The 21313-nt window shown below is 35.7% G+C and overlaps 1 protein-coding gene across 1 annotated transcript in view; it reads right to left on the reverse strand.

The window, feature by feature from the left end:
• TTC27 (tetratricopeptide repeat domain 27) overlaps nucleotides 1-21313 on the reverse strand; it is a gene marked incomplete at both ends in the record, with an annotated part of 103984 nt that overhangs the window by 30519 nt on the left and 52152 nt on the right. The window contains 3 exons of the mRNA XM_079549923.1: nucleotides 310-432; nucleotides 2505-2600; nucleotides 19723-19836. Coding sequence (XP_079406049.1) covers nucleotides 310-432; nucleotides 2505-2600; nucleotides 19723-19836 — 333 coding nt within the window. The remainder of the gene's footprint in view (nucleotides 1-309; nucleotides 433-2504; nucleotides 2601-19722; nucleotides 19837-21313) is intronic.

Raw genomic sequence — 21313 nt, forward strand, 5'->3', positions numbered from 1 at the left:
CTTCTCTCTGAACGTAGACAAGAAGTTTTCTTGGCAGATTTTTTAACGTGTTAGACTTAACTGTCTTCTTCTTTCCTAAGTTATTTCTTATTCATTCATTTCTACTTCATGTAGTCATTCTCCCAAATCCCCCATTGTAGCACTCACAGGTCATAACAGATCTGCACATCCCGTGTCCTAAATGGACTTTCCTCACAATACCCCTATAGAAATGCATGTCATCAGTGAATTGACAGGTTAAATCAGACAGTCTTTCATATTTCAGATCTCACTGAAAGACTGCCATCTGTAAAAAACAGTTTTTCTTACCTTCCCATGCTGTCCTGCTCTTTCATAGCAGATTACTGCATCTTCCCACATTTCCAGCTCCTCATATATCTGTAAAGCAGAGCTGGTGCACCCAAGCTCAAAGAGTAAGCTTGCAAGCTGACGCTGGAAAAATAAGAAATGCCAAAATTGAAAATAGGTGCACACTATCCTTTACAGTTTTTTAAGATGTTAGAAGAATTTCTGACACCAACAAGAAGCAAAGAGAACATGAAATTACGCTCTTGAAACCCCTTGCTGGAGCCTCAGAAAATTTATGTACCTCAAAAAACCAAAACAACAGAAAATTAATTGCTTTGATTTGACTCCAGCTCATGCCAGTAACTCAACGACTTTGAATTAGTTTACAATAATATAAAAATTGAAACACGCATGTGAAGCATGAATTGAGAGAGAACTTCCACTCCTCAAGTGAAGCAAATGGGCTGTGTGGCTGGAGAGCAGCTGCAGCAGATGCTGTAAACACTGAGTGGGGGAAACTAAAACCTAAAGGAAGGCATTAAATCTGCATCTAGCAATGCCTGCCACAGTAATCTGTACCTGTGTAAATACAGATGGACGAAAGTTCTAAAGCAGCTTTGCTAGGTGCACTACTAGAGATCAGTTCACAAATAGCCACTGCAAACGGGCATTAGTTTTCAGTCAAATCAATACTGGATTTGAGCTCAGGATCAATTCCTTAGTTGAGTTTGCATCACTGATAAGCCAGCTTCTCTGTTATTTCAAATCCAGCTACTATTATTTCAATGCAGTTATGAAAATAAATGAGTAATTCCTTCAACTGAAAAATAAACAAGGTATGTTTTCACAACTTTGAAAGTTGGTCTTTTATTTATCTTTTTTTAAAGAAGAGATTAAGATTGCATATAGCTTTTCATCTTTGAAGAAAGAATGACTTATTTACTGTGTGTTAGAAATACACTATTTGGTTTCCAAAAACAAATGGGAGCGTTCTATAAAAGGACACCTCATTGTGCTATGAGATCCTGCACAGTGAACCTCTGCAGTGTTTTTGGTGATCCTGAATAGATTCGCTTAAGTTCTGCATAGATGTCATAGACTTCTCTTTATATAATTGGCTTCAGTATCAGTTGCAAATCTGAGGGATGATCCATATGTAAAAATAAATTGGTTAGTTGTAAAAACAAACAAACAAAAAAAGTTGGCTACAGTTTTTTCAAATAAATGCATAAACTGTGAAAATTTGTAACAAGGTGATTATTTGCTCATTTGATGCTATTTACTTTGAAAAATGCGACATTATCCACTATTAAGCAAGATTTAATTTTTACTAAATTTACAAAAACTAAGATTTGGTAAAATTTACACAGACAATGTCTCTTCATAACTTAAACTAAAAGACAACAGCCATCTTCCATTCTGAGACCCTATTTTAATATTTCTATCTTTGGCTTGGAAAATTGGCCTAGATTAAAAAGTGCCCCTTTGATATAATTTGAAAATATTAGAAGAAAATATAATTGGTAAGAACAAGATGCGTTTAGATTAGAAATTAAAGTGAAAGCAATAAAACATCGTTAAAAATAAAACATGCACACCTTTGGAGATTTGCAATGATGAATTTAGTAACTAATTTAAGAAAATATACGCATCACCAAATAAGACTGGTATAGAGAATTCTATTCTAGAATGGAGTTTACCTCCAATATAATTTCAGTTTTGGAAAAAATGCCCTTTCAACGCTGGTATAAAAGGGCATGTCAAGAAAATAAAGACTTTGTCAGCACTTTTGACTCTTACTTGGCTGCTTTGACCAGTCTGCTTCCTGAAAACAACTCAAAGTTAATGATCATTACACGGCAAACAAAAACGCAAGTAATAGTGATCTAAGAGTAATAAATAGTAACACAGTGGAAAATTATTTTCACTTAAGAAATGTTGGGAGCTTGAAAATTTGTCCATATTTTAAGGAAGTAAAATTGAAAAAGATGAAGCACGCTACAAGCAATTTCTTCCATCCCTCACAGAATAAGAGATATGAAAGCAAAATATAGTAGAACTTGATTTGTTTCCAGAAGTGTTTTAGGTTATGTCTTATTTCTACTATGTTTCAGTGCAAAGTCATAGTATTCTATCCCTGATTTTGAGTCATGCAGTATCAAAAATGTAAGAACCACAGACTTTAAAGTAAAGCTTCAAATGAGGTTACTTCACACCTGTATAGCCCAACGTGGAGGCACCTGACAACAGTAGAAAACCTTCATGCGTTCGGATACTGAAGTATTTGCATCCTCAAATTGGTCTGCAAGTGCCTGTAAATAAAAAGCACATTATCACTTAGAATTTACTTAATCAACACCAAAAAAAAAAAAAAAAAAAAAAGCTCTGAGGAGATTTAAAGTACATACAACAGGAATAAGAATCAAATTTACAATTTCAACCTCATCATTGCACAGGAAAAAAAGTGTGCCACATGTTAGTGCCTTGCCTAATGCATTTCAATTATCTGGTTCTATTTTCATGTCAAACACTGCACTGGTGTGCTTTAAACATGAAATTTCTTATTAAAAAGGAAAGGAAAACATTCTGAGCCATGCTTTTGGAAACACGCTTCTAATTTAGAATAAATTATTGAGGCTTGGAGTGCAATATAATTTAGGCTTTTCTGTTTTGGTGGAGCTCTGGATTTATGAGAAAGAAATGTTTTCTTCTGAAACCCTTTGAAAGAGAATAACATCTTGCACAGCAAAAGTGCAGTAACTTCAGCACGAACTTTTGCTCTGTAAATGTGCTATGAAGTTAGTTAAAGTAAAATTCAATAGCAAGAAAAGTAAAATGTTAAAACTGCTGAGGCCAGAAAGTTGGGTAGAAATTTAATTTAAGTATAAAGCTCTTTTTCAAAAGCCAGTCATCACAAAAACAGTAAATTTAATGCAAAAAATACAAATAAGGGAATATTAAATTGCTTGCATTCGTATGACTCATATTCAAGTCTTGCATATAACTCAAAAATTTATAGGAGGACAAATTCTCAGAATTTTCTCATCTTGGAAAATGGACACAAAGATTATCAAACAAAAGGAAAAATGGGATTGGATATGTCTAAATCAAATTTGATGACCAAGATGAGGTGGTTGAGTGTACCCTCAGCAAGTTTGCAGATGACACCAAGTTGGGTGGTGGTGTTGATTGGCCTGAGGGTAGGGAGGCCATTCAGAGGGATCTAGATAAGCTGGATCGCTGGGCTGAGGTGAATGGGATGAAATTCAACAAGGCTAACTGCTGGGTCCTGCGCTTTGGGCACAACAGCAGCATTATAGGCTTGGGGACGAGTGACTGGATGATTGTGAAGAGGAAAGGGACCTGGAGGTGTTGGTTGATGCTTGGCTGAACATGAGCTGACAGTGTGCCCAGGTGGTCAAAAGGGCCAAAGCAACCTGGCCTGCATTAGAAATAGTGTGGCCAGCAGGAGCAGGGATGTGATCATCCCCCTGTACTCAGCACTGGTGTGGCCATACCTCAAGTACTGTATTCAGTTTTGGGTCCCTCACTACAAGAAAGACATTGAGGCCCTGGAACGTGTCCAGAGAAGGGCAATGAAACTGGTGAGGGGTCTGGAGCACAAGTCTTATGAGGAGCAGCTGAGGGAGCAGGGATTGTTCAGTCTGGAGAAGAGGAGACTCAGGGGAGACCTCATTGCTCTCTACAACTTCCTGAAGGGAAGCTGTGGTGAAGACGGTTTTGGCTTCTTCGTCCCTGGAAACGAACAGGACCCACAGAAATGGCCACAAGTTGTACCAGAGGAGGTTTAGGTTAGACATGAGGATAAACTTTTTCTCTGAGAGAGTGGTCAGGCACTGGAATTGCTGCCCAGAGAAGTGATGGAGTCGCCGTCCCTGGCAGTGTTCAAGAGGCTACAAGATCTGCTTTAGTTTGTGGTAGCAATGGTAACGAGAAGATGGTTGGACTAGGTGATCTTACAGGTCGTTTCCAACCTTGTGATTCTATGATTCTATGAAATTTCTTTCTGAATTCAACCTATATAAGGAATGCAAATAATAGTTGTGAAAAATTAAAATAATCAGTTATGTGATTTAAAACACTAAAAATTTTCTAACTACTATTGATAGCAACATCATTAGGTGGTTTCATCCTTTTAGTAAGAAAAATAACAACAGGCAACAGCAGTTCAGGCTTTTAAACCTATGTTTAAGTTCCTAGCTTTAAATAGGTTTATTTTAAACATTTAATCTTATTCACAAGTCTCTCATGGAGTTTTCTCCAGAGACCTACCAGTTCCCAGAGACTACACAGATACCTACCCCAAGGAATTGGGGAAAGTGTATTTGTAAAAAATGGACAGACTAATAAAAATCACAATTCTGAGCCAATCCAAAAGGAATCAGATTCAATAAAGCTTTACAGTAATGATTCAATTACAACATTTTCTTGACTATGAACTATATTAAAAACATTCAACAGTTTTGTACAAACATGTTTTCTTATGCAATACTGCAACAAAAATTAAACTGAAAAATTTCTCAACTAATTATTTTATAAGATCAGACAATACAGTAAATTACAGTTTAAAATTTTAAAAACAATAATTATCCCAAGTCTCAACAAAGCCAGAAAATCATTTGACCTGTGAAATAACTTCTTTGAGGAGAACAGAAGATGGAAGGTGAAATATGTTCTAACTCAATCAGAATATTTTGTTCTTGTTTGAGCTTCTAGAAATAAATACATGGAATTATTAGTGCTTTGCATATTTTCTGTCCTGTTAATTAAATAACACATTAAAAAAAGCTCTTTAATAAGTACTTTAGTAGTTTATGGATACATAATTTCATTGAGTTCTTTTTGTAAACATACTGTACAAAAGCAACAAAGCAGATTCACAGTCCAGGCTACAACCTTGACAGAACAGCTCTATGCCAAGCCAAGAGCTCTTAAAACCAAGACCACTGGGACAAACCGAGACATAACCAAACCTCTGAAATCCAGTGGTCAAAATAACTTAGTCATTTAGTGAAGTAATGCCAGAAACTATGAAGCAATGAAAACAGATTTCATATAACAATGCAATGTAGTTCTGCAAAGTTCTGTTTAATAGGAGAAAATAATTTCTTGTTGATAAGTATGAATATAATGTGGAAAAAATTCAAACAACTGAGAAAACCTTGAGAAGGAAAGAATGACCAAATAATTAATACTTTTTTGGTTGCCAATTTTATCACTAGATAAAAAGTTGTAAGAGCAGTATATTTTTACTTACTATTGCACAGAACCATTATTCAGAACAGCACTTCGACATTTAAGACGATATTTTTGTTTACAAGATGAAATGCCTTAGAGAAAATAACGAGCAATTCTTTCAAAAAGTTCACAGATTTTTGAATGATATATTTCTATTAAGTGATGAAAATCACTGAACAGTCAAGAGCTAACACAAAGGAAAAGCTATTAAGCAAGGATGTATTTCAACATCAGCAAAGAACTCTTCCTCCTCCTATTTATCTAATTTTCTCAAAAGAATTATGACATCACAAACTTAAGGCAAGAAACAGGGAACACTTATAAACTGAGTTACAATTCATGGAAACTCAAAAGACATTCTTACACTGTGCAGAGATGACAAGATCTCCAAACAGGAGTACTTACTGGAGCTTTTACATTATTCAAAATTTGCAGAAGAATGAGTATGTTCTGTGAGAACTCTACAGAAGATAAATTCTTAAAGAGGCAGGAATCTTACCATATTTTTTTCCTCCTTCAAATATCTTAGAAACATTAAAATATGGTAGCTGTAATGACTTTACTATGTCATCCTTTCAATGAAACTATTGGTCAACAGGACTGATCTCATAAGCCTCAAGCACCACATACACTTAAACTGACTGGAGGACTACCCGTCACACTTCTCTGTAAGAATAATACTGCTTGATAGCTGCTTTAAAATTTCTTAAAGCTAACTTTAACTGCCTGAAGTTAACCTGAGAATAATGCAGTCCTCTCTGTGAGACAGACCCAGGTTTTTTTTTTTTCCTAAAATGTTTCAGATTTGATGCATTTGACACTTCTGCTGTTACTCCCTTTAAAAGCATGAGCAAATAAACTTTTTTAAAGTAAAGCTTGTGTCCAGTTTTCAGAAAAGAAAAATCTTGCCTGTAGCAAGCAAGAAGGGTCTGACTGACTTGAAGCCATATAACATTTATTGTTGTACTATGATTCTTTTCCCCTCTTGTGTCAGGTATTAAAATAAATTGCTACACAAAATAAATGATGCCAAATGTTCGTGGTTTGTAATGCAGAATAGGTGCATTCTTTAACAGATGTAGTTCTTCCATAGGAAAGCCACAAACATAAGATAGCCAAGCAGAACCCTTCAGCTTAATAATGTTTATATGCAGTATTTCATTGTTTATGTATGATACTCAAAAATATACGTGCCTCTTTATAAGCCATTTAAACCTACTCTGTCTTCCAACTGGAACGCCCTGTTCAAGAAGAATAATCTACTGGAAACACCCTGTACTTTTTCTCTTGCTGAATGACACAAGTTTACCTAACGTATACACACATTTGCTTTTCACCTACTTTAAGCTGCAGAAGAATATATGCACAAGCAATACAAAAGATAAGAATTTGTTAGTCTGAAGGCAGCAGAGGCCTCATTCAACTTAACCATAAAATAAAGCATAATGCTTCAAAATAAGCGTTTATGTATGTCACAAAAGTTTTAGTTAGAACTTAAAAATTACATGGTAATTTCTGTAGAATATAAACAACAAATACTTCAAATAAAGCAAAGACTTCCAGAGGGAAATTTCACATGACAATGTTATCAATTCCAAACATGTAAACATTTTCAGCTTCCTTCTACCTAAGGTAGAGATTGTATTCTGTTATACAAGTAGAAATCTTGAGAAACAAACAAAATTAAAAAAAAATAAATAAAAAAAATTGCCATTGTCTATAAATTATTCCTTATAGTTTTTTTTTACTCAGTCTATACAGGCATAATTATTACATATTACTTAGACATCCTCAGATGCCTGTAATGAAAAAAAAAATTGTTTCTTATCTTGATATCTGTAACCTATTATTATTTTTTAACCGTGAAGTGCTCTCTTGCTGAAATCTATTTCATCTGTTCTCATTCACTTGCAAATCTCAAGAACATCTTCAGTTCTTTGGTGAGGGAGGGAGACAGGAGTATGACAAGAAACTTATGTTCGGTCTCTTCTGTGACAAATTTTACAGAACATTTCACATAACACCTCAGAAAACTTGCTATTTTCCCTTCTTACAAAAAAATAAAAAAAATAAAAAATCATCTTCCTCAGAAAAGCTTCTCTATACAATGAAACCTTGACTGATGATACTCAGTAGTTTCTGTTGAAAAATTACTTGGCAGGAAAAACACATTCTTTCAGTAGTTGAGCCTGACCCAGCAACCGTAGAGTATATGATGGTAAGTACATTAGAAATATGACACATGGGCAAAGTGTTTAAACTTTAGCTATCCCAAAGAAATGCAATCACATATAAAGAAGTCTGTTTTCAATATATACATTTTCTTGAAAGACGTCCAATCCAGTTCTTCACATATTCCTGGAAAGCTCTCTATACATCAGGGAAAAACAAACAAAACCCCTATCATTCTGTGTTAATGATTGATCTACTCAACAAATAGAAAAATAAGCATCCTCAGCAACTGTTGGCTTGAAATCAATTCCATTTCAAGCAAAAATGGAAACACTCTGAATGCATTAAATATTCCATGCCTGACTGTATGACGCTTTCAAACAGAAGCACATCAAGCTCCCCACAAAAATAGAGTTCTTCCCAGAATCATAAAGCAGGATTGGGTACAGTCTGTTTGGTATGTAATCAATTAAAAACCAAACTAAAGCAAAATTTTCTTTCATCTGGACAAAGTTTTATGATCTGTGCTGGTCACTTGCACCAAACAGGTCGAGGGACTGACTGAAACTGGACACCAACACTTTTGCTGCTAAGGCTTCACAGAGCAGCAAGAAGAACTAAGCTTGGGCTCAAGATACTGAAAATCTTGCCCAATAGAACCAAGGGCTGCAGAAACAAAATGACAATCTGTCAGCACTCTTCAGTCTGTTAGCGGCCTTCAGTTGCTTAATTAAGGGTAATCATCTGTCAGTTCTAATGGTACCACTCTCACAAGGGAGAATTTGTGTTGATGATCTTCAGGAGGAACTAGTGTACTGCTGCCAGAGGAACTAATGCACTTAGCTTTCAGCTGCCCCTTTTTTACATGAGATACTCTAGTCAGGGCCAGAGGGAGAGGACTGGAGGGAGGATAAAAGGGACTTCTCCAGCAGGTGGCTATTGCCTACTTTCTGGGCAAATGGTGGATGCTCTGTCCCTGAATACATTCAAGGTCAGACTGGACACGGCTCTGTGTAACCTGATCTAGCTGTAGATGTTCATCCAGAGATTCACTGCAGAGGAGCTGGACTAGACCTTTAAGGATCCTTCCAATTAAAACAATTCAATGAAAATCCTAGGAGCAGGAGATTGTTAGGCCCATGGCAGTTCACCTAGCCCTTAGCCTGCACTTTTAGTGTGAAACCAGAGAAAGGAAGACAGACTTCAGGGCAGAGGAATTATCCTGGCAAGAAACAGGTTGAAGGCTCCTTAAATAGTTTGGTATTTTTTAACTTCTCAGTGTCTGAATTTGCAACATTAATCATGACCTTTATTTGCACACATTTTATACAGGGAAAAATGGGATAAAGGACAGATAGAGTTCTGTGGTAGAATCATTTACTACATTTCTATTTCTGGGCAACTTCAGTGTCTGTACAGATCTGCATCTGGAAAAATCAGCAGGTATAGCACAGCAACGCACGTAATAGTCACAAACAATATTATTTATACCATTTAAAATCTTGTTCAAGCATAGTAGGTCATATCTCTTACAAAAACAGCTCCACGTGTCAAAACATCCAAATCTTATCACAAAAGCACAGTGTTCTTATGTGCAATGATTTACAGTGCAATGATTTACAATGATCAGATAGTTACAAAGCAATACCATGAAGAAATTGGGAAGCTGCAAAAGCAAATGGAAATGAGGAAATGAGCCAATATCATATCATCATAGAAATCTCCATATACCAATCCAAATAATTATTTGAATCAGTGGGACCTAAATCAGTTTGGAAAATTCAAAAGCCAAATATATCCCTCTATTCACAACTATAACTGGAACAGAACATGCACAGAGTGAATTGAGCAGTTCTTCAGTCAGAAATTACATTCAGCCCACACTATTGTGCAAAGCTTATCTCCACTAGCAATGTTTCCATTCAACTGATCCTTTACATACCATAACACCAAATTTTCTGCCTTGAATTATATACAAATCACATACAGTGACCTTATCATATTATTATTATTATTATTATTATTAATAACCAACCTTCCACATAACATACCAGAGAGCAAAACCCCCGGTATGCTGGAAATTAGTTCTTGGTAGAAATAACTACCTGAAAAAGCACTCATCTCTCTCCACTAGAAAAACACAAACTAATTTAAAAGTATGATTATTTTCATCTTTTGAATTACTTCTGATTTTTGAAAATAACATAACCATCTAAAAAGTTATCATTTTACCTCACTAATTACACAGTAGTCGATTCTTTTTCTATTTTCTCTTTTTATAGTTCCCTGAAAGTGCATTTCTTCATTATTTCTAAATATATCTCACAAAGACCTGTCACCAATTCAGTTACCTTTCTTACAAGTCAGTTTCCCGCACTTACTGTCAAATCAGTACTCTGGGTCAGTGATCACCAATCTCTGAGGTTTACACTGCAGTCTGCTACGATCTCACTCTTAACTGGTGGTTAAGAGCCAAACCGCCTAGAACATTCCCTGTGATTATCTGTGGTGTTGACCTACGTAATAAAAGCAAAACGCTTCCAGTATAATATTCTAAGATCCTATCCCTGCTTGGCCATACAACTACTTTCTGACCCCTGCTTTAAAATTTGAGAGTGATTATTTTGAGGTTTTTAAAGATTTCCTACTGAAAATCTCCTCTGACAATAAATGCATGGGTTTCTACTGAAATCACAGCCTGAGCGCTCTGATGAACCGATAAAGTAAAACATTCTTTTTGCAGCAGGAGAAAAAGCCTTACTGACAAGACTGTTTTGTCTTTTTGATTGTTCTTAAGGGAGGACAAAACTACCAATTATTCCAATTCACAAAGCTGGCTCTGACTTATTACTTACTCCATTTTTTGAAGTATTGTAGCACCACCATTTCCATACGTTTTCCACCTTAAATCCTCCCAAAAATAAAAACAGCCTCTTGTTTCTCATTTCCTGAAACAGTTAAAACTGCAGCTAAGCACCTTCTAATGGAAGACATTTTCAGAACAATGCTGGATCGGTTTCTAAAAAACACGCAAACATTTGTCTCATTCTTATTGTTCTTATTCCCCAGTGACTGTTTTTGTAGTCTTCGCTTCATTTCACTAAATAAGGTCCTAACATGTATTAATTAATATTTTAAGATTGAATTAATCTTTATGACATTGAAGAACAAAGATCTCAAACAGTAGCCTATGCTTTTAAGGACTTCCAATCACAGCAAAATAACTTATTCACCTGGAAAGCTTAGCAGGGGAAGACTGAAGGTATATTCCTCAGGGAAAGTTTTAACAGGGGAAAGAGAAATGCCTCATGTACATAGTTCTAAAAGTAATGCCTCCTATTTCATTCCATGAAAACTACAGATACAAAGAACACAACACCTCTATTAGATAAAGCAAGTTCTCAGCTATGTAACATTACTTTTCAACACAGTCATAACCATTAGCTCTGCATTTCTGCCAGCAACGGGAGTTTTATGCTAAATGATGCTTTAAACATGTCTACAATAAATCCTCCTTATTTTGAAAAAATAAAAATAAAAATAAAATAGAAAAAAGGCTATGTGTAATTGAAAGGCAGTCTAATTCTTAATGTTGATGAAAATCATCTTTTAAAGAAAAAGTCACAAATGAAAGGAAAAAAGAAACACTTGAATCAAAATAGTTTGGCTGAATGAAATAACACTGAGGCATAACCATTTAAATTGCATGAACTTTTGTCATTTCCCTCTGGCTTCAGTATGCTTTATCTTCAAGGGAGGATGTCTTAAAACATAAAATTATTTGTTAAAATGTCTAAAAGCATTCTTCTCAAATTTTAGTAGCTTTCAGCAATAATAAAACTACACATGGAGCAAATATAGAACACCCTGATGATGATAGATTTGCGTATCTAATTTTAAAAAATTTAGATAATATTGAACGGCATTTCTCACATGCTAAATAAAACACCTTTAGACTTTCAGATCTCAGTGGAAGCGTGCTTGGCAAACACAGCAAGTGTATATTATACTATCAATTACACAACATCACAGGGCTTGTAACTAGAAAGACAATCAACTTGCATTTAAAACTTGCTCCTTTCTTAATGCAGAGTTAAAGGCAAACAAGAAAAACACTTATCAGCTCCCAAAGGCTTTCTAACTGAAAGAACTGGGTGTTGAGCTAGAAAAGAAAACAAACTTATAAACCTGCATGAATCTACAGATGCTGAAACCTGTTCTACTTCAATGTTCTTTCACTACAGATACTTTTCCAATGAATTTCTCCAGATAATGCATCTTTAAACTTCAATATCAAACATGTGCTGCTGATACAACAATTACTTATTATAAATGTGAGATTAATATATTTTGTAATAAAAGATCTATTTATCTAAAAATCAATTGGATTTACTAATTTTCCTCTATTCCTTACCTTATGACACAACTACAGGATTTTCAAATGTTGTTCTACAGGTAGTTGACTGCATCAAAAGATACTGCATGCATAAAGATTTTAGCACTATGTACTTAGCATAGAACAATGCAGCTAAATCTTCAATTTTCAGTAATTGCTCTACACTTTCTACTCAAAAATAGTTTTATCACTTCATGTTAATTTTATTCCAGAAAACTAGACAGAGCATTTTGATAAATTCTGCCACTTACCTTTAAAAGGTCTTCTATCTGTCTAATTCTATGTTCCTTTGTAAGGAATCTATGCAAAACTTATGGACAACCAAGACAGCCTTTTTTTTTTTCCTCCACATTAATTCAAATGAACTTTTAAGATACAGGAAGATGTTTAGGGTTAGATGTTACAGTTTTAAGACAAAGAAATATGCTGCAGTGGAAATTATTGATTAGGATGCTAGAACTGTGCATGTCTATTTTTCCTAAGATGACTCATGCACTAGATTCTTATTATGAATGTTTTTTTTTATTCTATCAGGACATAAATCCCTGCAAACATGTATCCCACTCTGAAAGCAGTAACGCCTAAGAAACAGTAACTGAAGCTGTCAGTACCAGTCTACTAAAAAAAATCTTCAGTTTCTTTATAATAGGGTGGGGAGGAAAAGCAGACAAGAGGAAATGAGTCCAACAAACCCAAATGAAATCTAAAGCATTTAGATTTATAAAAAAAGATAAAAATTAATACAAAAGAGGTAGAGATCATGATTAGAAGATAACTGAATTCATAAATGTCTGACATATTATTTCCTTTTCATTGAAGTACTATACTGTGCAACATAGAGCACTCCCTATGCAATTGTCATTTGGGATGTTCTGTTGTAGTCAAATATTACTACTAAGGGAAATACAGTGAAATAAATGAGGCATTCAGTACCACTACAGCATCACTCACTATCAAAATACAAGCTTGTTGGTCTGGGCAAATACTGAACCTAAAGTTACTGACTGCCAATGCTAATGGTACAGATTTCAGTCTTAAAGTCCATCAATGAGTTAAGACTCCAGAAAAATCCTCTTACAGAGGACACAAATGGTTTAGAAAAGTATTAGTAGTATTTTTATCTGTACAACATTTACTTGTGATTCTATCATTCCATAGTTATCTCATTGTCCTTATCAGACAAGCGTGGCTTCTTAAAAGAGATCTTTCACCTGCCACTTGTGTTACTCATTTTTATGACGTATTACAAATTGTAAGCAGAAATTCCCCTAAAATCTCTGGAAGTAGCGAGACTTGTAAGCTTATTTGTGAAGAACAGATTTAAGCTACAGGAGGCATTGCAATCACAAGTGCTTATCCTGCTGGGGGACTTCAACCACACAGATATCAGCTAGAAAAGTAGCACAGCGAGCTGTAGGAAATCCAAGAGGCTCCTGGAATGCACTGAGGATAACTTCCAGAGTCAAGTAATAGAAGGTTCCACCACGGGGGATGCAATTGTGGACTTGTTGCTCACCAATGCAAATGAACCAATTGATGACATCAGGATTGGAGACTGCCCGAGCTGTAGGGATCATACTACAGTTGAGTCCCTGCTCCAGAGGGATATGAGACTGGCAAAGAGTAAAATTAGGATGCTAAGTTTTAGGAAAGCTAACTTCCAGCTCTACAAGGAGTTAGTCAAGCCATCCAGAGGGATGTAGACAGGCTTGAGCAGCGGGTCCAGGTGAACCTTATGAGGTTCAACAAATCCAAATGCAAGACCTTGCACCTGGGTCGAGGCAACCCTCACTACCAGTACAAACTGAGGGATGACAGGATTCAGAGCCACACTTCCAAAAAAGACCTGGGAGTACTGGTGGCAGGAAGTTGAACACGAGCCAGCAATGCACCCTTGCAGCACAGACAGCAACTGCACATTGGGTTGCATCAAAAGAAGCGTGGCCAGCAGGCAGAGGGAAGTGATCCTGTCCCTTTATTTTGGGCTGGTAAAGCCTCACCTGGAGTACTGTTTCCAGATGTAGAGTCCTCAGTTCAGGAGAGATACAGACCTGTTGGAGCTCATCCAGAGGATGAGCAAAAGCTTAGGCAGAAAAATGTAAATGCTATGTCCTAGAATCTGTCAATATTAGTATTTTTCTTCGCAATTTGCTGTCATCATTTGGACAAAAAGCATAGTTTTACGCTTCAACATAGCTCAAGGAATGTCCTATCTGACATATTAGTCCTAATACCATCATTTTAGTTGTCAGGACAATAAATGGAGAGAGTGTAAAGGGAAAATGGTAAACACTTCCAGAGCCAAAATTCAGTGGCAACACTCAAAAAATGGGACACATACAATTTTTGGTATCTTTTTGGAAAGTGTACAACACAACAGTGGAACAGTTCAAGATTGAACACAATTCTTGAATGAGCAAAAAGACTTGTTTTTCAAAGTAATAACTGAGAAAAATATGAAAAAACTTTAGCAGAGAAAGAATGGTTACATTCTTTTCCCCACAGTAGTGAATGCCACTGATCCAAACTGGCAAATAGAACAGCATAGTAGAAAATTTATAGCCAGAAATCAGTACCTGGAAAATCATACTATTTAATATTCTCTTTTATGCTAGTGCTACAAAAAGAAAAACTTCAGTTATTCCTGAACCACACTTGGCAGACTGGATATGATTTTTGTTGCTTCTTGTTGTTTTTCCAACAGAAACCGTAATTACATAGTGGAAGAAAAACAGAGGGTGTCAAGCATCACTGTGCTAATTATTCTGAAGTGTGTTAATGTGCTCAGTGCATCCCCAGAACCACTCGTGCCATGTAACATCTTCAATCTGTCAAATTTGTCATCTGTTTAAGCAAAATAAAATGTTTTGAAAATGTGTGATTTGAAACTGAAATCATAACTATCAGCAAGAGTTCAGTCTCCCTTGCAATTGCCTTCTGAACTAATAACATTTATTTCTATGGTTCTGGAGACTTTCTGATCTTGTCTGGAGCTCATTAAGAAAAGCTTTTACAAGGCACCTGGCTTTCCTCCTCTTTCTGAAAACTTTTTGAAATGTGTTCTGTTAATAAATACAATTCAAAAGAGCTGAGAACTCTTGGGATATCCACGTGGGATCTCTACAGAACAGAAGAGAAGGTGGCTCTTCCACTTATTACTCTCCTAAAGAGTGAGCTAAATCTCTCTCAGTTCACCAGTGTATTTCTCAAATTCCATGAACTTTCTGTATAAATTTCAACATTCCATAAAACAAATTTACTGGCTAAATTTATCATTCATTTTTCTCCTTTTTCCTCTCTTCTCCCATTCAAAAGACAACTAAAGGCAATCATTAAAATCCTATGTAAAAGAGTACAAGACAGAGGTGAAAAAGAGGAACTCTTAGTATAGTTAGTATTTAAACTAAACAGACAAGTGTTGTCATTCTCCCAGTCACACTTAGAAGTCTCTCTACACTGCTCCAACCTTGGTTTTCAGATGTTTGAAGAGAAAGATACAGAGATGGGAAAAATCTGAGCCTCAAATTTCTCTAGATTAGATACCTAGTGGGAGGAAGACTACTCCCCTCTCTTTTTTGAGCTTTACCCTTAAAATGCTGAATTGATTTAATGTCAAACAACAGCCAAATAAAGCAAAGCACAGGGAGCAAGTTGGCAAGGAAGGGACAGTTTTGTTTTGAAAGGAAAGAGAATATATTTCTATGACAAATCACACAACTTTCTTGCATAACTATTTTAAGACCATCAGCGTGAAAGTAATGAAACTGCAGAGTTCTTCCATTTAGACAGGTTACACCTCACAGAGCACAAAATGCCAGTACCAGATCTATGCTGGCCTTCAAGGTACACTAACGTATTTTCAGAGTTGAATGAACTGAATAGCAACTACAACGTGTTTCTGGTAAGAACAATTTAAACCAAAAAAGTCAAGATTTCCCCTTTTGATACATACAGAAAAACATTAGTTGCTGGAGAAAATGACACTCTGAAGTACTATTTAAGTGAAAATTACAGAGCAGTTGACACAGAATTCCCAACCACATACATCTGTGTATGACTAAGGATATAAAACAAGCTCTCATGTGACCTTTCAATCTTAGACAAAATGATTGGCCTATAATATTGCTAGTCTGCTCCCTGCTCTCCTGAAGTCTTATTAAAAACACCCTTTACAAGACACATTTCTCTCCCACTAACGGGCAAATTCCTCTACTGCCAAGAAAAGCAAGAGAACCAGATGAAATATCACTGACATCGTATTGCATGTTGGGAAAAATCGAGCCATTGGCTTACAGGCTTGTTATCGCCAGGTGCAGCCAGCAGTAGAAAATACAATCAGAAAAGGGGCCATGTAACAAGCTGACAAAAGCTCCAGGCATCTAGGTAGCCTGTGTAACCACACAGATTAAGCAGCAGGAAGCAGCTGTAACAAGTCACTGTGGGATAGGCTTTAGTAGGCTACTGGTATACCAGGCACATAGCAGTTTAACCTCTTTTTACTGCCTGAGTAACAACGCTCTCATCACTTGCACACCCACCGTCCCCTGTATTCAGCACAGCACTTTAATTCTTTTTGCTTCATTCTTAAAAATATTTTAAAATTCACTGAGATGGAAGAGTGCTCTTGTTTTGAACATCAAGACACTACAATGGGATATTTTCCTTTACATGCTCTAATCTTGTTTATTTCTTTTAAAATCATCCTTCCTTTTTCTTTTCTCATTTTTTCATAATTCCTAGACCACTCAAAACTCCCTATTTCTCCCTCATCCTGTTACTTGAGCTCTGGCTGCACTTTCAGCAGTAATTTGTGGTTTAGCAGCTTATTCCAACCCATTTTCCATTATTAATCGTTTCTGAGTTACTTCCTTAGAATAGAAGGTAGCTGAAGATCCCAATACTGATGCACATGATGCAGAAATGGCAGAGTTCTACTTATACAAAGAGCTATTTATCAAAACCTAACAGTATTTCCTCCTGTTTTTTCTCCCAACTGTTCTTTCCTCTCTTACCATCTTAGTACTTAATCTTCCCCCATCTATACCCATATGGGGAAAAAAGAAAAACAAAACAAAAAAGAAACAACCATCTATTTTTATTTTAATTTAAATAAAAATCATGCTGTATCCAGACACATTTTACTTGGCAGCACCCTTGATCCAGACTTCAATATACACCATATTGGTCATGATTAAATATTCTAGTGGAACATTAAAGTACTCTGTTTAGCTCTTGAACAGTTTCCTTTTCTTAGAAAAATGGTTGAAAAAAAGTACTGACTTCAAAAACTTTTAACCTTATTTTTGTAGGCCCAAGCCTCATTTAGGCAAAAAATTGGATAGCAGCATTCAGAAAACGTTAAGAAAAAAAAATCTCTCCTCCTCACTTCCAGTTAGCTACTAGCTGACGTACCTTCCAAAGTACTCAGAATGATTATCTGAAAATCTGTGGTGGTTCCAAAGTCCATATTATCTGAAGTCCAGATTTTTAATGGAATCTGAAAGATTTTCAAAACAATCATTCCAATTCTCTTTGAAGATTTCCAGTTAGGATAGGTATTTAAAAACCATTTGATAACACCTTTTTTAACAAAGTAGGGATATATTGAATTCTTGGAGAACAGCAGCTATACTCAACCAATATACCCTTCTTTCAAAAATAGATGCAGTTATTTTGAAGTAATTAAAATAGGTTAGACAAACATAGGCCCATGAAACACAGTCAAAAAACATTATTTGGCACATCAACAAACGATGCCTGGCTTGCTTTATGCCTGAGAAACTGCATACATCTTACCAGTTGTATACTCATAATATAAAGATATTAATTCATTAAAAGGATGCTTAAATTCAGCACAAACAAAAGCTATAGTAGATATATGGAAGTGTGGGGGGAGAATGGAGGGATGGAGTGGAGAAGAAAAGGAGAAATAGACTGCTAAATAGACGAAGAACTAGCAAGCTCCTCAGGCACTGCTTACACATATTAATTAAAATGATGTATTTAATGTTCATTTATCATGATGTTCATTTAATGAGAGAATTCAATGGAAAGTTCATCAAGCATTAAGCCTATATTTTCCAATTCCTTAAAAAGTCTTTGAACTGTTAGAAACTACGATATTAAGAAATTCTAAACTTACAGAACTCAAGAATGAAAACCTTAAATGGAAAGTTATTCAAGTTATTTGACTAATTTAGCACAGATCAATCCTTATACAACTTTAACTATTTTTGGATATTGAGCTAAACAGCTTGATATGGTATCAAATCAACACAAATATATCATGATATTTCAAATATCTAGAAAATTCAGTGAAAGAAATTGAAAACATTAAGATTAAATATGATATTTTAAATCATATATTCAGTGTTTATAGTGCCTCCCAGAATGTCACAGTGTATGCTAATGAAATCTTTGCATTATGGTGGTTACAACAACAATGAATATAGATAAGTGTACTTAAAATGATAAGGCCTTCATGAGATTTCCATCATGAGAATGTCAAACTGTACAGCGTAACAGCTTCCAGGACTCAGGTTTATCAAGCTAGACAAAAATGTTGGAAACGCTCCAACTGCTTCACGGCTTAGGGCATTGAGAATCCTGAGATCATTCCCCAAATGCCACCAGATGCTACATCTTCTCCCAGACTTGGAATCCTGGCTTCCTTGACATCTCCTACTGACCCTAGGAAATTCCACTACAGCAACTCTGTGACCTCCCTCAGCAGAAGAAAAATGCAGCAACACATCCAAGCTGCACTTCTTCTAATATTCATGCATTAATAATGATTTGAAATGAAACATCAGCTTCTCAGGATTTAATTGTGGAGCACCATAATCATTAATTTTGTACATTCCTGGCCACTTTAGTCAGCAGGATTGTTGCCTGACAGACACATAGTAATGCCTGCTGTTCATGCGACAAGAAGACTAAACAGGATGAACATGACAGATGGCTAACAAAATGTCATATGAAGAAAAAAAATCTTTTATAAAGCCTACACAGTTTTCCTTCGAAAAATTTTTGTCTTAAATAAATCCCACTAGCTGATAAATTTCAGATGGATTTTTTTATTGTTACTATTTTTATTTGAAAACTGATCTACATTTGGAACAAGATTGTTTAATCACTACCTCGAACTTACAATGCAAATACTAATTACTGAGTAGCACATCAAACAGTAAATAAGAAGTGCAGTTTTAGTCACAAATGTATTTTCCTGTTCTTAACACTAGAGATCATTTTCAAGCTTCAGTTTTTTCTACAGATGATTTGTTTCAGTAAAAAATAATTTTAAATATCAGTAGCAGCTTTACATGCGTGAATCCTCACATGAAAAAGTTCCTCAGATATCAAATGAATCGGAAACTAAAGGTAGGAACATGGATTTTAATTTCAATCTTCAAAAACTTTACTATTTTATACATACGTGAGTTTGTCTGAGGATTGGCAGAAATGCATCTAATTGAGACATAATTAGAAACTTTGGCTCACTACAATTCAGAGAGGAAGCTGCTAACTCCGGCCTGTCTCCATTCTATACATAAAGAACCCATATTCATAACTCAGACATCTGGGTCACGTCAAGGGAGAAGCCTCACCTGTGTCTGCTTCATTGCTCGTTCCATTCTACGAGTGCTTCCTTTCTCAAGCTTGGTCCGAAGAAGTAAGGCTGAAGTTTGAATGGCCCAGAACTTTGGCTGAGAGAGCAAACACTGTAGAGAAAACAGCAGTTTAAACAATATGATAGTTCATTTTAAAAGATGCTGAAAAAAGTCAAGTTTTTAACACCATTCTCAAGCACAAATTCTGTCTCCTATTCTGAAAGTAAAATATATGGTTGCATTATTTATTAGATAAAACTAAGGCTGTAAAGATCACTTTTATTAATTTTCATTAGAAAAGAAGGCCATCAAATCAATTTTGTCCTACTGCAACACCGTGCACAGATATCCACATGGTGCACAATGAAGAAAAGTAGGGAATAAACTGCACAAATTGAAGCAGCTACTCACAATTAAAGAAATATAAAGAACTTCATACTGAGAAGTCTGGTTCAGCCTTCTCCACAGCTCACTACTGGATAGTTATAGACAGCACTGTTTCCTCTCCATAGCTTTTCCTATATTAAGGTTGAGAAAAACCATTCTCTCAACCTCTCCTCATACTCCAGGTACTTCAACATTTGCATTGACAGCATCTCTATGTTATATTAGCTGAACTTGCTAGGAATCTCAAGATTATTAATAAAGTTCAAGTGTGCCGTGACTTGAGAATAACAGCAAGCTTTTGATGTGATAGATGTACAGTGACTAGGTAAAAAGCTTTGCTAAAGATATGGGAAGTTCTGTCTTTGAATATCCTGCCTTATACCAAGAACTCAATGCCAATTCCAATGACTGATTTTTAGAAAAACTCGAGAATTATGTAGCCAGTATAACTTGATATTCCTTGACAATATGTAGGTAGTGTGAATTCTTTCCAGAATGGTTTCAAAGTATAACTTCTGTTAGATATTTACTTTGAAAAGGGAGACAGCAGGGAAACTTCCTTGCTAACTTTATTGACAATATAAATATGACCCAGCTTCTCTGAAAAATGAAATTTGTCTACAGATATTTGTAAACTGATGAAAGAGCCCCAGTGGTTTTATTCTTTCCCTTTAAAAGTCTCCTAAAACATTAAAAAATATGCTTATTTGTTTGAAATGTCTCACAAATTTCTGTCATATTGTAATCTATTTTCTTTTCCCCAGTGTTTTTGCAGGAAAGGAAGCAGAAAGAGACAATCTAAAACAAATTCTCTCCAAGCAAAACTACAGTGGGAAGTAAAAAAGGCAACAGCAAATGAAGTATAACAAAAACAGTATGAATGCATGTACCACCAGAAACTTTAACATCAACTGATCCTTCCTCTTCTGACCGACAAGCCCTGAACAAATTGTTTCATGATTTCTAGTTAGCATTATGGTAGTAAATACCCTTGGGCTTCCATACCATTCTAACTGTGCTGAGGACCTGAAAGAACAAGGCAGATGTAATTACAGTGTTCTATACTGCACAAAATTTTAAGTGCCCATTTAGAAATTATGATCAATAAATCTGTTGACTGCTCCATATCCCTCCTATCTCATCCACAGAACTTCAAACCCATATTTTGTTTGGTCTTGAGCCAAATCTCCACTGCAGGAAG

The sequence above is a fragment of the Tetrao urogallus genome (genome assembly GCF_951394365.1).
Source record: "Tetrao urogallus genome assembly, chromosome: 2".
In the NCBI taxonomy this organism is placed as follows: domain Eukaryota; kingdom Metazoa; phylum Chordata; class Aves; order Galliformes; family Phasianidae; genus Tetrao; species Tetrao urogallus.